At 37.3% G+C, this 18,014-nt stretch overlaps 2 protein-coding genes across 2 annotated transcripts; both read left to right on the forward strand.

Annotated features, from left to right (window-relative positions):
* Window positions 1-4,131: 4,131 nt before the first annotated feature.
* LOC135948408 (CCAAT/enhancer-binding protein delta-like) lies at window positions 4,132-7,162 on the forward strand. Its single transcript, XM_065497650.1, has 4 exons — window positions 4,132-4,775; window positions 4,835-5,279; window positions 5,352-5,523; window positions 6,614-7,162. Exons 3-4 carry the CDS (start codon window positions 5,389-5,391, stop codon window positions 7,160-7,162), a joined length of 684 nt encoding a protein of 227 aa, XP_065353722.1. The 5' UTR covers window positions 4,132-4,775; window positions 4,835-5,279; window positions 5,352-5,388.
* Window positions 7,163-7,628: 466 nt separating this feature from the next.
* On the forward strand, window positions 7,629-12,895 carry JMJD7 (Jumonji domain containing 7). Its single transcript, XM_065475468.1, has 6 exons — window positions 7,629-7,806; window positions 7,905-8,061; window positions 8,137-8,453; window positions 12,323-12,447; window positions 12,507-12,680; window positions 12,732-12,895. Exons 1-6 carry the CDS (start codon window positions 7,755-7,757, stop codon window positions 12,858-12,860), a joined length of 954 nt encoding a protein of 317 aa, XP_065331540.1. The 5' UTR covers window positions 7,629-7,754; the 3' UTR covers window positions 12,861-12,895.
* Window positions 12,896-18,014: the final 5,119 nt, after the last annotated feature.

Consider the following 18,014-nt stretch of genomic DNA (forward strand, 5'->3'; position numbering starts at 1 on the left):
TTTCAAATCGACATGAATTATTCACTTTAGTTTACTGAATAAAATGAGACCAAGTACAGGCACGTACTCCCTGGCAAATCCGCGCAAATAATTATTTTCCCTTAAAAATGGTCCATTTTCGAACTCTAATTTAAAATTCTCGAGTTAGGGCTGGTCAAAGTCCTTCAAATCAACATGAAATATTCAGTTTAATGCACTGAAAAAAATGAGACCGAGTAAGGGCACGTACCCCTTGGAAAATCCGTAAAATTAATTTTTTTTCTCTTTAAAATTGCCCATTTTCGAACTCTAATTTAAAAATCTCGAGTTAGGGCTGGTCAAAGTCCTTCAAATCGACATGAATTATTCACTTTAGTTTACTGAATAAAATGAGACCAAGTACAGGCACGTACCCCTTGGAAAATCCGTAAAATTAATTTTTTTCTCTTTAAAATTGCCCATTTTCGAACTCTAATTTAAAAATCTGAAGTTAGGGCTGGTCAAAGTCTTTCAAATCGACATGAATTATTCACTTTAGTTTACTGAATAAAATGAGACTGAGTAATTGCACGTACCCCCTAGAAAATCCGCGCAAATAATTATTTTCCCTTAAAAATTGCCCATTTTCGAACTTTAATTTAAAAATCTCGAGTTAGGGCTGGTCAAAGTCCTTCAAATCGACATGAATTATTCACTTTAGTTTACTGAATAAAATGAGACCAAGTACAGGCACGTACCCCTTGGAAAATCCGTAAAATTAATTTTTTTCTCTTTAAAATTGCCCATTTTCGAACTCTAATTTAAAAATTTCGAGTTAGGGCTGGTCAAAGTCTTTCAAATCGACATGAATTATTCACTTTAGTTTACTGAATAAAATGAGACCAAGTACAGGCACGTACTCCCTGGCAAATCCGCGCAAATAATTATTTTCCCTTAAAAATGGTCCATTTTCGAACTCTAATTTAAAATTCTCGAGTTAGGGCTGGTCAAAGTCCTTCAAATCAACATGAAATATTCAGTTTAATGCACTGAAAAAAATGAGACCGAGTAAGGGCACGTACCCCTTGGAAAATCCGTAAAATTAATTTTTTTTCTCTTTAAAATTGCCCATTTTCGAACTCTAATTTAAAAATCTCGAGTTAGGGCTGGTCAAAGTCCTTCAAATCGACATGAATTATTCACTTTAGTTTACTGAATAAAATGAGACTGAGTAATTGCACGTACCCCCTAGAAAATCCGCGCAAATAATTATTTTCCCTTAAAAATGGTCCATTTTCGAACTCTAATTTAAAATTCTCGAGTTAGGGCTGGTCAAAGTCCTTCAAATCAACATGAAATATTCAGTTTAATGCACTGAAAAAAATGAGACCGAGTAAGGGCACGTACCCCTTGGAAAATCCGTAAAATTAATTTTTTTTCTCTTTAAAATTGCCCATTTTCGAACTTTAATTTAAAAATCTCGAGTTAGGGCTGGTCAAAGTCCTTCAAATCGACATGAATTATTCACTTTAGTTTACTGAATAAAATGAGACCAAGTACAGGCACGTACCCCTTGGAAAATCCGAAAAATTAATTTTTTTCTCTTTAAAATTGCCCATTTTCGAACTCTAATTTAAAAATCTCGAGTTAGGGCTGGTCAAAGTCCTTCAAATCGACATGAATTATTCACTTTAGTTTACTGAATAAAATGAGACTGAGTAATTGCACGTACCCCCTAGAAAATCCGCGCAAATAATTATTTTCCCTTAAAAATTGCCCATTTTCGAACTTTAATTTAAAAATCTCGAGTTAGGGCTGGTCAAAGTCCTTCAAATCGACATGAATTATTCACTTTAGTTTACTGAATAAAATGAGACCAAGTACAGGCACGTACCCCTTGGAAAATCCGTAAAATTAATTTTTTTCTCTTTAAAATTGCCCATTTTCGAACTCTAATTTAAAAATCTCGAGTTAGGGCTGGTCAAAGTCTTTCAAATCGACATGAATTATTCACTTTAGTTTACTGAATAAAATGAGACTGAGAAATTGCACGTACCCCCTAGAAAATCCGCGCAAATAATTATTTTCCCTTAAAAATGGCCCATTTTCGAACTCTAATTTAAAAATCTAGAGTTAGGGCTGGTCAAAGTCTTTCAAATCGACATGAATTATTCACTTTAGTTTACTGAATAAAATGAGACCAAGTACAGGCACGTACCCCTTGGAAAATCCGTAAAATTAATTTTTTTCTCTTTAAAATTGCCCATTTTCGAACTCTAATTTAAAAATCTCGAGTTAGGGCTGGTCAAAGTCTTTCAAATCGACATGAATTATTCACTTTAGTTTACTGAATAAAATGAGACTGAGTAATTGCACGTACCCCCTAGAAAATCCGCGCAAATAATTTTTTCCCCTTAAAAATGGCCCATTTTCGAACTCTAATTTAAAAATCTAGAGTTAGGGCTGGTCAAAGTCTTTCAAATCGACATGAATTATTCACTTTAGTTTACTGAATAAAATGAGACCAAGTACAGGCACGTACTCCCTGGCAAATCCGCGCAAATAATTATTTTCCCTTAAAAATGGTCCATTTTCGAACTCTAATTTAAAATTCTCGAGTTAGGGCTGGTCAAAGTCCTTCAAATCAACATGAAATATTCAGTTTAATGCACTGAACAAAATGAGACCGAGTAAGGGCACGTACCCCCTGGAAAATCCGTAAAATTAATTTTTTTCTCTTTAAAATTGCCCATTTTTGAACTCTAATTTGAAAATCTCGAGTTAGGGCTGGTCAAAGTCCTTCAAATCGACATGAATTATTCACTTTAGTTTACTGAATAAAATGAGACCGATTACAGGCACGTATTCCCTGGCAAATCCGCGCAAATAATTATTTTCCCTTAAAAATGGTCCATTTTCGAACTCTAATTTAAAATTCTCGAGTTAGGGCTGGTCAAAGTCCTTCAAATCAACATGAAATATTCAGTTTAATGCACTGAACAAAATGAGACCGAGTAAGGGCACGTACCCCCTGGAAAATCCGTGAAATTAATTTTTTTCCCTTAAAAATTGCCCATTTTCGAACTTTAATTTAAAAATCTCGAGTTAGGGCTGGTCAAAGTCCTTCAAATCGACATGAATTATTCACTTTAGTTTACTGAATAAAATGAGACCAAGTACAGGCACGTACCCCTTGGAAAATCCGTAAAATTAATTTTTTTCTCTTTAAAATTGCCCATTTTCGAACTCTAATTTAAAAATCTAGAGTTAGGGCTGGTCAAAGTCCTTCAAATCGACATCAGCTCAATTTTTGTTGAAATCACTAAATAATTTTCAATGTAAATTTATTGGTCCCTATAACGGTGAGCTATAATTTTTCCATTGGACGTAACGTTTGCTGCAGGTATGCAGCCATTTATTTTTCTTTAAAATAAATCATGCTAAAACTACAAAATTTACTGCTGAACTCTGTTACGGATGCTGGGTTGTACTATAGATCCAACTGGAATAAAGAGCTATGCGCAACTCTAAAACCAAAAGCTGGACACCTAGTCGAACAGTAATTTCTGTAATATTTAAGAAAATAAACACAGATAGCTGCTTAACTGAAACGTAATGCAAAAATCTTGTGCATATCAGTATAAATATACGGAAAATTCCCCAAAAATGATATAAAAAATATTAGTTTGCAATTTAATTGAAGGTCAAAACCTCCCGGCGTCAATTTTTACGAGGATTTCTGATCTAAGAAATCGCAGACACTGATAACTTTACTTTTTATGTTGTATTATATAAATTTTGAATTAATTTCAAAATGTGAAGATAAAATAAATTATTCGTTGTCAAGTTAATAAAATTATCATTTTCAACTTTCATTGTACTCATAAATTTCTTTGGAAGGAAATTTTTAGTTTTAGTTAGTTTAAATTTTTATATCACCAATTAAATTATTGGTGTCGAAAAAAAAATAATCGTTGTTTTTTACTGTTTTTTTCCTTTGCTGCATGCTTTTCAAATTTTATTTTTTGAAGGTTTAAGATTTTTAATTCAATGAGAAAACCAGTGTTTATATTTGTTAATTAGCAAGCTTTATTACAAACAACAAACCATATACAAATAATTCCATCCCTCAAAATGATAAATACAACATGAAACGCTATTGAAAATGCGCAAATTAATTTTACCATTTACATATATTTTACATTAGTTCATTTATAGTGTTGTTTATTATATAAAATAAATTCAATTTGACTAAACAAAAACCGTATTCAATTATCTAATTATTTCACATCTTACACAATCTTCTTAACATTTCCATCTCAGAATACAAAGCATTAAATTCAGATTGCAAATCACTATTTTCACATTTTAATTTTTCTATCTCACCTGGCAATTTACCCATTTTAATAATTTGATTTTTTCTACATTTTCTCACCGATCTATTGTTTTTTTCGCGATGAATTATGTATTTTACACTTTTCTTTTCTTCTTCACTCACATTTCTCCGCGGTCTACGTTTGTTCTGGCTTTTAACTTGAAGAGTAATGTCACTGTAATCTTGCATTTGTCCTAGCGCGCACTGATTGTTGGCGCTGTAGCCGAATCCGGAAGCTGATGCTCCTTGAAACTGCCAAATGTGGTCACCGGGGTTTAATTGCCAAGGACTTCCAGTGCCCACGCTAGCCACAGGATGACTCTGCTCGAAGACTTGATGGGGTCCTAAGGTATGAACCTGAGTGCCCTCAAAGCTGGTGGCGGCTGAACTGGAGGGACTGCTGGGTTCGAGCAAGTCCCCCAACATCTGAATCGCCAAGTCGGTATCCATTCCACTTATCGGTATATGTGTGGCTTGTGAGATTGCGGAACCGACTTGCAGAATTTCACTTGCCTCTGAGCTTGACGATGGACTGTTGAAGAGGGCCTGGTAAAAGGCGTTGCTGGAACTCTGCTCGAGCATGTTGGCTTCGTCCGCTGGTCTAAGAAAGTAGCCGACGCTATGTTCTGTGGTTGAAAAAGTGGAACTGGACAGGTTTTCGTCCACAGAACCAAAGTTTTCACCGTCCATGATGAGTAGCGATCTAGCTTGATGAATAAGAGGTTCGAAGACTGTGCGCAGCTGGCTTCTCTTTATGTGCGTAAGCTGCTTGCTTGTGGATCCGCAAAGAAGTGTTTACGAGGAGTTGCTCTGAATGCTGACTGATAAGTATTTCTAACAAACTGCTGACTTTATAGCCTCCAGTTATTTCACCTTCTTCTCCCTTCCTTATGAGGGTGGATCCGCCCTGAGCACGTGACGGGAGGGCCTTAGAAGCGCGCGAGTGGTAGGGGTGACAGTTTAAAGGCGTGGGGGATGAGATAGAGAGGTTGATATTTTTTTCTCTCACCGTGCTCAGAGTAAATTCGACTCTCCGATCGAACAAGACTCCTGCGATGGACCAGACACTCCTCAACGGGCAGACTGATCCGATGGACCAGAATCCTCTGATGACAGTGACGTCGCCAATGCTTGACTTAAGCGAAATGGATGACTTGAGTCTATTTTTAGACGAAACCCTGGGCAGTATGGTAAGCGAAATTTTTGAAATTTATATTTTCAGCGTTTACTACTCTTATTATTCTATTCGGTCAAATAACTTGAATCTCTATGCCGCATTGGGCTGTTTTCAAACGCGATACTCCTCAAGTTACCGGGGCAGGCCCGGACTGGTAATCGGGCGCACCGGGCGAAACCCCGGTGGGCCGCGGGCCAAGTGGGCCGTCTGGACCGCCCAATATTTCCAAGACTGTCAAGCGGCCCGCGTTTGTGGCTGTCGCGGCCCATATTTTTTAGTGGCTTTTCCATGTTGGGCTGAAGGCAACACACGCTCTTATTATTCAATTCCTTGTTTTGGCTAAAATAATTTCAAAATCAAAGGAAAAATCTTAAAAAAAAATCGAAAAATAAAGTTTCATTTTTGTTACGTTTGTTGCATAGCATACCCACCGGCCCACCGCTTTGGCCGTTCGGCCCGCTCCTCATTAAATTCATTTCATCAAATTTCTGTTGGGGAATGTGCAAACGGGAAAAACTATCATATCCTTGATTTTTCCGTCTTTGCACATAGGAATAAAAATTAAACCGAGAGCTTGATCACATACTAGGACTCGGCGGCCCCCACTTCGAGAGTGAAAAATTCGCTTTGCGTGTTTCAAACTAGCGCGGAGACCATTAAATGCATTTTTGGGCTACGTTTTAATTAGATTTTTTGATGAGAATAGGCCAACAAACGGCCGAAGGAGCTAAAACTTATTTTTTCCATTTTCGAAATTTTGACCGGCGGCTGGTGTGCCTGGCGAGCTAAAACCAAAGCGGCTGGCCGAGATTTTGGGAGGCTGGCTGGTCTGAGTGCTCTAGCATACATTTATACTTCTATTTGGAAATCGAATATTTAAAAAAATTTCCAGAAAAAAATTAATGTCCTACTGATTTGTTCAAAAGGTAAAAAAGTTTTATTAATCTCACAAAAAAATTTATTGCTCTGAACTTCTGACAAGAGTGAATTTTGAGCAACACTTACCGGGGGAATTTTTTCATTAAAAATAAAAACAAATTAGTGATTAACTTGAACCAATCAAAATTTCGCCGATCATTTAGAAAAATTTTTAATTGTTTCAGTGCGCGCCAGATAATCCACATGTGGCCTCTGTCCCGAAAGCTGCACAAGATGACTTCGAATTGCCGCCTTCTAGGATCTACACGGATCTTTCGTCCGCTAGGCCAAACAACGACTATAACTCGCCTCCCGCAGAGTACTTCGCACTCAGCAGTCAGACTGCACCTTCGCCTCAACAGATTTACGCTCCACCGCCTGTGGCTGAGTTCAACTTCCCAGTAGCCAGTACCAGTTTCGCCGTCCAGAACTCGGAAGTTCGGGACGAACATGTGCCGCGCGTTCGAAAGCGTGCAGTCGGAGGCAAAGGTAAAATAGACAAAAATTCCCCAGAGTACAAAGAGTATCGCTTGAAAAACAACGTGGCAGTGCAGAAGTCCAGGCGTAAAAGAGCACTCAGAGAACAGCGCATGATCAATCAAAGGGACGAACTCAAACTGAGAAACGATCAAATGAAATTTAAAATATCTCAAATGAAGAAAGAGGTTGAGGCGCTGAAACACTTATGTAAACGTTTTAATCTGTGTGTTCCCAATTTTACCCCGATGCAATAAATAATGCTTATACTCGCTTCTCTCCCCAAAATTTACGTTTTTAGAAATATGTATAATATAATCATTTTGTGCCTTGAAGGTAAAAGTTCTGCCGGGTTACACATCTCGCCATAATTCTTAAACACCCACTTGTACTCTCTCTGTTATTCTTTATGTATTTAAATGTAGAACTGAATTTTGTGAAATAAAAACGTTCTTGTAATAAATGAGAAAATTACTGTTTTATTTATCAGTTATTTCATATTTAAAAAAAATCATGTTTCTAAGTATTTGATACTCAACAATCTTTATTAATAATAAAAATCTTAATAATACCCAAAGACTTTGACAACAATGAATGTACTGAGTTTCAATAAAATTGAAAGAGCGAACAGAAATTTAACTTTTTGTCTGGCGGACCAGGCACTCCGTCCACTCCGTGCTCTTTGCCCCATCTAACGGCGTTCTAATGAACTCTATCAAACGAACTTTAGTGCTTGTTTACACTGGTTTTCACGTGCGTCGTTTTGTCTCATTTTCCGCATTGTTTTGTGATTATGCACGCAAATTAACGACCTCTGACCTGGTCCCGTGACGTCAAATCAGGGCGGAAATGTGTGACACTATAGCAGAGGGCTTCAAAGTTCTCCAGGATACTGCTAATGGTGAGCCAAACCCTGCATACCACTGTGTGCAGTTTGTGCGTGCTGCTGAGAGACCGGCCTGACGACAGCTTTCAAAACGTGAATAATTTTCTCTGCAGACCTATACCTGCAAGAAGGGCGCGTTGCAGAGGTTGAGGGTGCACCTGATCCACTAGAATTCCTTCGTGAGTGGGTTTCGCCGAATGTGCCAGTCATTTTCAAAAAAGCCTGCAAAAGCTTCGCTGCGTTTAAACAATGGAGTCCGCAGTTTTTAAGGTTCATATAATTTACCTGCAACAAAGTAAATTTAATAAACTTATTCAACTCTGGAAATACATATCGTGGTTCTAGAGAGAAAATTGGAGATAAATTCGTGACCGTCGCTGTGACACCGAATGGCTGGGCCGATGCCGTGTCGGACGATGGAGAATTTTTCATGTTACCAGAGGAACGCCAAATGAAATTTTCAGACTTTCTGGATCGATTGAATGACAAATCAGAGCTTAATCCGGTGTTTTACATGCAGCAGCAAAACTCCAATTTGACGGGAGAGATGAAAAGTCTAATTGGCGATGTTCCTGAAGACATAAACTGGGCCTCGACAGCCTTTGGCGCAAAACCTGATGCCGCAAACTTTTGGATGGGCGATCAGAGAGCCATCACCTCAAGTAAATATACATTTTATATTTTGAATGTCGTCAAATTTTTAGAAGCAATTCATTGAACAGGACAAATAAAAGGAAATAATTATTATTTCACTAGTTCTTGGTCTCGATGAGAAAACCGAAATTGTCACAAAGCAAACTGTAGAGACGATTTAGAAAACGATTTACGTGTTCAAAAGAATCGTAAAAAACAAACATAATTCTAATAAATTGGGGGTTTAACTGTCGGTTCCCAGGTGTGAGATTAAGTACGGGTGAAAATCAGAAAATTTTTTTGATATTAAGATCCCATCATTTTCTGTGGTTTCACTGTTTCCGCCACTAATTTCATAAAGATTAGCTATTAAAGAAATTTAAAATAAAATTTCCCATTCAAAAACAATCGACCTTCGTTTTTAGTAGTTGACGGACAACTGCAGATTAATCAAGAGTTTTTTTTACCACTCAATTTTAACCAATTTCTTGCGCAAGAAATGTAATAAAATTAATTCCTGTGAGAATCTAAAATTTGCGGTTGGAGTGGTCAAAATTTCCTCTACTGTGTAGATTTTTTATTTTAAATTGCCATTTTGCTGCCTCAATTTCTCCAAAAAATTATCTCTGACCATTTTTCAAGTCGAGGTCATGAGCTAACAACTAGAAAATTATTGACCACTAAAAGGTACAATATTGCCTGCAAGAAACTGTTTAAAATTGATTAAGAAAACGCTTTTTGACACTGCACTGATTTTTTTAATGCTGTTTTTTTAATACCGAGGGAAGAAAAAAAATTACAAAGGAATGTCCACAAGCATTTTAAGCGATTGCATGGCGTACAATATTTGAAATATAAAAATCTTTACAACCTTTATAACACCGAAATTTAAAGCAATTACGTGAGTCTCTTGATGCCGGCATCTGGTTAAAAAATCTAAAGTGTTCCAAGAAAAGCCACGCTCGTTCCTGAAACAAGCCTAGTAGCTCATGCCGAGGATTTTGTTTTGTTGATGGGGTTGTTCCAAACGATCGCCCAGCAGGCAGCAAAATTTATAGCTCTTGACAAAATATTAGCGTTGTCTTGGTCGGAGGACAGGGATAAAAAGAGCGAAAAAATATATTTAAAATAACTTAAACGATTATTTCTCTAAAATAATTCGAAAATATTGCCAACGTATTTTTTCCAACAGCGCAATATTGCCCTGTAAGGATCTGAAGGAAAACAATGTAAAAATATTATGTGAAAATCTCCCGATCTACAACCAAGGTCTTTGCTACCTGGGCCTTTGTTACAAAGGTCTTTCACGGGAACAATAATGTTTTGTGCTGCAGCTTTTATTCTCTGGCCGTGTTACTTTTGAAAAAGTGTGTGTTCGGGAGACTTTTAAGGGTAATTGTCAATTTTACCGACTTTATTTCTCCATCCTGAATTTTAGGGGTGTTTCATAGTGTGTAACCTGAAATTTTGAGCAAAAAATTCGGGGGCTTTTTTTGGGAAATCACGATTTTCGAAAACGGAAAATTTCAGATAGTAAATCCGAAATATCAAGGTATCTTCGGTTCAGATTGGAATTTCGATGTGGTTTTTTCACCTCCACACGTAACTTTTTCAGTAGAACAAATTTGCCATTGGTCAAAAATTTGTAGGTCAAAGGTCAAGGTCACAAATTCGCGTGCAAAATGTTCAATTAAAAATATCGCAAAATACGCCCCCTCGGATTTTTTTCATGTAAACGTAAAAAATGTAGCCCTGAATTTGTAGAATCGAATGGTGAAGAGAAATCGATGGAGACTCTGATAGATCGCGAGATATTTTGAATTTAAGGATTCGTGTCACGCGTCCGGCACGACGACAATATCATCCGGCGATTTTACTTTCGTAATTTACGTCGAAATTTGATATGTAACCCACATGTTATGCATATGATTACCTAGAAAAATAAACGAGCTTTCCAGTGGTGTGCTTACATTTTGTTTTGGTTTCAAACTTCTCAAGAAATAGCGGCGCGAAAAGAAAATAGAAATTTTTCAAATATTGACATTTTTACAAATCTCAAATCTCGGGTTCTAACCATCAGAATTGCAAAAACTACCCACCGTTGGACTCGTCTCGACCTTCCCTGACCAGCTGAAAGGTTTAGGGGTGTTTAGCCTCCACCCCTAAGTTGCTGAACTTCAACCCCTAAAAAAAAAAAAAATGTAGCATCTTACGGTTAGCTATTTCTTGAGAAGTTTGAAACCAAAACAAAATGTAAGCACACCACTGGTAAGCTCGTTTATTTTTCTAGGTAATCATATGCATAACATGTGGCTTACTTATCAAATTCCAACGTAAATTACGAAAGTAAAATCGCCGGATGATATTGTCGTCGTGCCGGACGCGCGTCACGAATCCTTAAATTCAAAATATTTCGCGATCTATGAGAGTGCCCATCGATTTCTCTTGACCATTCGATTCTACGCATTCAGGGCTACATTTTTTACGTTTTCATGAAAAAAATCCGAGGGGGCGTATTTTGCGATATTTTTAATTGAACATTTTGCACGCGAATTTGTGACCTTGACCTTTGACCTACAAATTTTTGACCAATGGCAAATTTGTTCTACTGAAAAAGTTACGTGTGGAGGTGAAAAAACCACATGGAAATTCCAATCTGGACCGAAGATACCTTGATATTTCGGATTTACTATCTGAAATTTTCCGTTTTCGAAAATCGTGATTTCCCAAAAAATGCCCCCGAATTTTTTGCTCAAAATTTCAGGTTACACACTATGAAACACCCCTAACAATATATGTAAAATTCAGGATGGAGAAATAAAGTCGGTAAAAATGACAATTACCCTTAAAAGTCTCCCGAACACACACAAAAGTGGAATGGGACTTGGGATTGGGCAAGACTAGAGAGGAGACCATGAGGGACAGCGATTCCTGAATTTTGAATTACGGTACAGGGACAATCTGCATTTTTGGTCATCCAAAACGAGAATTTTTTTACCTTGTATTTAAATTAAAGTATTTTAATGAAACAAGTGACTTTAAAAACTGCAGAAAAGTCGGCAAAAAAGATTTTTGCAACGCACGAAATATATTATCACTTTTTCGGGAATAAATTAGGAAAAATGAGGACTAAACCAAAACTACTGTTTTTTTGCGCAAAAAAAGTGTTTTATTTTTGTGTATTGCAAAATTGGAGAACCCAGATTGCTTATTCATTTCCTCCTTGAACTGACAAAGTGAGAATCTGTATGCTTTTAATGCTGCCATCACAAAATTCAGAAACATTTTGGCACTCACTTAAAATGTTTTTGAAGATTCGCTTGACATTTGTTTTTGATAATTTCTCAAATGATATTTAGTAGCATCCCTTATAGTATAGTGTGAGTATCTTTTAATTGAGATAAACTGACAAGAGAGTGAAAATTATTGCTAGATATTATCAATTTTACTGTTGATTATGAGTCATAAAAAATGTGTTTGCTTTAGATTTCTTCAGACACGGATGAGATTTCCTTTAAACACGAATGACATTGAAGGCAGTAGATTCAAATGCCTGCAAAATATTTCCATTAAATTGATAGGAATGTGACAACTTCTTAATTGCCTTTTATAGAATCGTAAATAATAATAATAATTTATGCTAGCAGCAGTCAAAAATAGTTGTCTTAACGTGGATGAGACAAAAAACTACCACCAAGGTTTGGGTCGTTAAGATAAAAATTTGTGTTCATAATAACTCTTTGTGCACAGCGAATCTTGTTTGAAAAATTGTAAATTCGTCTGCAGTTTGCTTTTTTAAAAATTCTCAGAGATCAAAAACAGTTGTGTATATTTCCATGTCCTATATATTTTTCTCATTATTTTCTCTTCACTTTTTCAATAATTTTCACTATTTCAGCCCACAAGGACCCTTATGAAAACATCTATTGTGTTATTCACGGCGTAAAGCAATTTTTGCTGAGTCCACCAACCGATCTGCCCTCGATGCCCTACAAAATGCTCCCTGTGGCCAGATATGAAAAGGTTGTTTTTTTCTGCTGTAAATTATTTTTGAAAGCTTTTATAACAATAATGTGATTTAGGTGAAGACCAGGCAGGACTTTACAATTGTCCAATGTGAAGAAAAAAATACTGTCAGATGGATTTGTCCTGGGTTTGGAGAAGCAAAAAAATCGAAAACTCGTCCTTCAACGCAACTGATTGCAAGAGTGGAAGCTGGGGATATGCTGTATCTTCCATCATTGTGGTTCCATCAGGTAGAAACAAAGGCGCTCAAAACTTGGTCTAAAGCAAATTCTATTTTGAAGGTTTCCCAGAGTCATGGCTGCGTTGCGGTTAACTACTGGTACGACATGAAGTTTGACATCAAATACGCCTACTTTTCTATGCTCGAACACCTTTGCCTCGCAAACGAATTGTTAAACTGTGAGAATTAAATGCTCCAAAGTTATTTTTGAGACTGATATGGTTATATTTGAATTTTTATTAAGTCTCTGTTGGTTAATTTCAATGGAGGCACATGAACACATGAAGGTGCAAGTATTTTGGTATAGAGATTGAATTTATAACTCTTACTCTCGACTGCAAGTGCTGGCTGTCGAGCACTAGCTACACAAAATTTAGGAAATATTTGGTTCTCGCGTGTTAATGCTTTTGGTAAGATGATCTTGTCACTTTTATCACGAATATGAGGAGAGAGGTTGTCAGAAAAACTAAACGCTTATGAATTATCATTGCAGAAGAATTGAATTTCGATTATTTTGGTTTATAACCCACTTTATTATGAATTCATTCCACTATTTATTGTGTAAATGTATTTTCTTCACGCTAAAATAGCACAGCCACAATTTATGCGCCTCGAAAAAATAGGAATAAGTATTTTCTTTCTGTCATAAAATCACTTTTCTCTGCAAACCAAATAAGTTCATTGGTTTTTTTCTGCTCTAAACTGGTCTTCGTCCTGGTCCCGGCAAAATTGCGTAACTTTCAACAACCAAACGCGAATTTCCTTGTTGCAAGGAAAGGTCACCAATCAATTCGACAATGAAAATTTCGGTGTTTGTTGAACATTGTGAAATTTTGCCGGGACCACACTTTTAAGAAAATATCACTTTTAATAGGTACTAGGATTCTATTCTTATCTCTGAACATTAATATTATGTGCCTGTCAAAGAACACATTTGGTTTGTTCAAGAAGAACAATATAGCCTAATAGTGACTTTCCCTTATCATGCTTTTGGGGATGAAAAGCGTCACTCTCCATAAAATGAGCATGACGTGAGTAGCGTTGTTTCATATTGTGGGTGAAAAAAGATTTCTTTTATTCATATTGTGCAAAGTGTACTACATACAATTTTCCTTTTTGTTTGCTTGAGTGTGAATAATGGTTTTTCAAAAGCACAGCGTGCAACCAAAGAAACAGTAAACAACATTGTTAAAAATCTATTTTTTTGACTGTCACAAAATGATTTACTGGGGGTGCTGCGCCCTTGACATTGACAGTGCATCTGTTGCTGTTCAAAAAGAAATTGGACTTCTTTTTTAATTTGAGTAATTGATGTCAGGGGAATAAGATGTTTTACCCTCAGCAAACAATCGTAGTGCACCTCAGGTATTCAGGTTTTTGTGTTGACGGTTCTCCTCTGCCTTCCGTTGAAGAAGCACAACACTTTGACACTTTCGTTTGAGACACAGAAAGGATGCCTAAAAGAGCTAATCTTTTGTACTCGTATATTGAGAGGCTATGTCTTTTCTGAAATGCTAAAGTTTTTACAAGGCCAAATTTCTATTGAGAAAGGTGAAAGGTTGACAGAGACAAATGTTTTTTCTTAAGAAAAATAGGTCGGTATATGGCAATATTCTTGTGTTTATAAAGAAAAGTAGAGCTCGAAACGAAAGCAGGTAAATTTTATAAAATGCAAGCGGTTTTCGAACGTGTTTTCTGATGGCGGGGCTAAAGAGTGCCCTTCATGTTATTGTACTTAAAAAACACAAAAAAAAATCTTGAGAGGGAATATTTGGAGAACTTTCAACTACCTATTTTTCATGGTTTTCTTTAACGGCTAAATATATGAAAAGAATTATCGGAATAGGTGTGGACCCGTTCTTTCTTAAAAATCCCAAGGACAGGGACAATCTGCAGGGGGGGGGGGACAGTTTTAAAGGTTAAAGATTCTCAGTGTGTCAGTTCGAGGAGGAAAATAAAATATGCCATATTTGACAAAAAAAATCAGCTTCCAGTTTTAAAGAGGAATGATACTGCAAAAGCCTGGAAAATATACTTGTAGCCAATGCATAAACTCATCCCTTATGATTCAGTTAAAGCCTAAATTGACCTAAGGAGCGCTGTAATTTTTTGAGAAAATTTGCTGGAAAGTTACCGTGCTTTTCAAATGGTAATGACTGTCTCCTTACTTGAAATCCGATTTAATTTCAAAAGCAAGAGTTTCCCCAATAAGTGGCATACACCGTTGGACAGATCTCGACGAGAGGAATCGGAATATGCCAAGAAAATATGTTCAAGCACTGCAAATTTTGGAGAAAATTGGCAAATTTTGAATTTTTACTGTAGGAAGGTCCTTTTTTATTTTTACAAATTGGTAATCAAATTGTTTATCGATCAATTGTGTATGGCATCTAACAATTCAAATAATTTTCAATTGTTGCCCTTTGTCACTTTGTAGCACATGAAAAAACGTTAAATTCATTTTGGTTGTGCGCGTCTTATTGTTGTTACTGCACTTGCCGTGTTTAATGATGTTTTGACTGTTAAGTTTTCTATAGTCATGAATAGACCTAGACAAATTTTGGAACTGCATGGGTTCAGCAGCGACTCGAACGGACCGGTTTTCACGACGCTGACGAGCGGCAACGGGCTCGGCGGCGGCGGCGGCGGCAGCGACGGCTCGCACGTCATGCACCTCTCGGGGCTCAAGGATGCGGGCGGCTTCTCGCAGAAGTCGCTGCGCAAGCACGCGGCCACCCCCAACACGGCACCGGCAAGCCGATGGACAAGTCGAGCGAGGAGTACCGGCGGCGGCGTGAACGCAACAACTTCGCCGTGCGGAAGTCGCGGGAAAAGGCCAAGCTGCGCTCCAGGGAGACCGAGAAGGTTCCAATTTTGTTGAACAAATTGTTTATCGATCAATTGTTTATGGCATCCAACAATTCAAATAATTTTCATTTGTTGCCCTGTATCATTCCACTTTAAGTGTTATCAAATATTGTTCTTACTGACAAAGAATTGCTAATTTTAAAAGTTAAGCAAAATTTGAAACATAACGAATCTGGTAAATGTTCACCACGTGGTATTGCGCAGTTTCTGCCGTTTTCCTGCGGGTGGTAGGAGGAGGTGAAGATTTGGTGGTGTGTATTTATTGTTGTAGTCATTTTCTCTTTGCTCCGATTCTCCTGCATGGCGCGCAGCAGGTGTCAGGAGGGGTGCTTTGTGCTTCCTGCAATGCGGACCTAGACCTAGAAAGCGGGTGCTGACAAATAATATACAAATTGAATAGGGTTCAAAAGAAAAAACCGGCCAAAGAATTCCATCATGATTGAAAGGTAGATGAGGACTAAATATGGACATGGACCAAACCTTGAGAAAAATGGCACAAGGACGGGATTATTTTCTGGGACTGGATCAAAAATCCGTCGCGGTTTCCCAGGCATATGTAATTTTGATTTGTCTTACGCAGAGCGGGGTAATTTCAATCGCCGCCGGTAGATACCGCCACCATGACGTGTTCTCATGCTAACTTGTAAAACAATAAAATTCATTTCTGTTCACTCCCGACCTCTGCCGGATTCACCGGATTGATCTAACGAGCTCCTTCTCAACGTTAAGTTCCATAAGAGGGAATAAATATAGGGGGAGAGACACCCAAAATGTTAAAACTCGGAGATTTCCCATAAGCCTGCCTATATGTTGGGCCTAAAACCCCGGAGATCTCCCTGTACCTCCCGTGTTAAATTTAAAAAAAAAACTGACTCGGACACTGAGTAAAGCAGTCCCAAACCCGGATATCCCCGGTCGAAACCCCGGTCGAAAAATTTCGTCAGGAAAACTAAAAACGAAATTGAAAGTATAGTTCACGGGGGAAAAACAAAAGACAGCATCTCTCTTCTCACAAAAAGGCAAAGCGCAATAATTCCCGCTGAGCTTGTAATGCAAACCGCTGTGAATTTTCGGAATGAGTTTCGCATGGCATGCTGAATAAAAAGTGGATCACAGCGTAATAATAATAATAAGAAGGAGCAATTATTTAACGAATTGCATAACGAGCGCGCAGGAGAGAAATTAAAGTGCTGAGCATAGGGACACGCGTGAATCACGAGGCAGGCGCCTCTTGCTTGCTTGTTATCTATCTGCTTAACCAGGGAATTCCTGTGCGCGCTTCCTATTTACGCGCGCGCATCACGTTGATTCAATTGCGGGTGGATTTCCTCCGTGCGGCAAGAAAGCGCAAAATCGCCGTTCCCACACTAGTGTTTCCTAAGCGACGTCACGGGCGCGGTTAAGTGTGCTTTCAAGCACATTTTTTACTAATTGAAAACTTACAGGCCGGATTTGTGAATAAAAAAATAAAAAAAATTATATTTTTTGCTCAAAAAGTGTCGTATTGACTATATAGAGCGACAGTCATAACTTCGTGTCTCTATATTCTCAAAACGAAATTAATTTCAATCATCAAAGTTAATAAAAGTTTTATTTGCCTGGCAATAAATATATTTTAATAAGGAAAGTGGGTTGATTAGGTTGGAGCCTGTGTTTTTACATGTGCTCGACTTTCTCTGTTTGAAAAATCGCGTATCGATCTGTCATAAACATCAGCACGCTGATAATTTGAAGGAGGGGCAACAACACATTCACCATTATCGCCGGTTATCACTATTTTAATGTGAACTTGATGACGTAAGAGAGATGCATCATGTGAAAAACAATTTTTCTGCTGCGTAAAATAATGGAAAATTTTATCAATTTATATAACTAATTAGTACCCTTACGCATTAATAATAATGTTTTTTTCGTTGTGTACTTTTTGAGTGGAAATCCTAATTTCTAAAAAGGAAATTTGAAGGAAAACTGTTACTAATTACATCCTGCATCTCCTTTTCCGGCTTATTTTGGTAAACAACAAGTACTGACTTATTATATGACGAAATGCTCAAATTGAATTTGTATATTCATAGGCTATGTTAATACACTGACGCAATAATTAATGAATTTTCTATTTTCTTCCTTCAAAGTCAGCTTTCAGCTTCAAGGACGAAACCAGAACAGATCCATAGAAAGGAAGCTAAAATGTTTCATCATCATCACAATTGTCCTGCATTTTGTTGGTAGTTTGAATTATTTTAATCTTGCATTACTTTTTAACAGCAGAAAGATGATTTTAAAATAAGAATTCAGTGTTTTTGCCCGTCAGCCACACGTGCACAATAGTGGAGAACCTGATTCAAAGGGGTGAGTCCAACTGTCAGATTTAAGAAAAGAATTTTTTTGTTACTTATTATTGTTAAACTATTTCTGGGTATTTTATTTGTGTCCAGTCCGATTTCATCTGTAAAAGATCTTATCAAGAAAATTCTTC

Source organism: Cloeon dipterum, chromosome 1 (genome assembly GCF_949628265.1).
Source record: "Cloeon dipterum chromosome 1, ieCloDipt1.1, whole genome shotgun sequence".
In the NCBI taxonomy this organism is placed as follows: domain Eukaryota; kingdom Metazoa; phylum Arthropoda; class Insecta; order Ephemeroptera; family Baetidae; genus Cloeon; species Cloeon dipterum.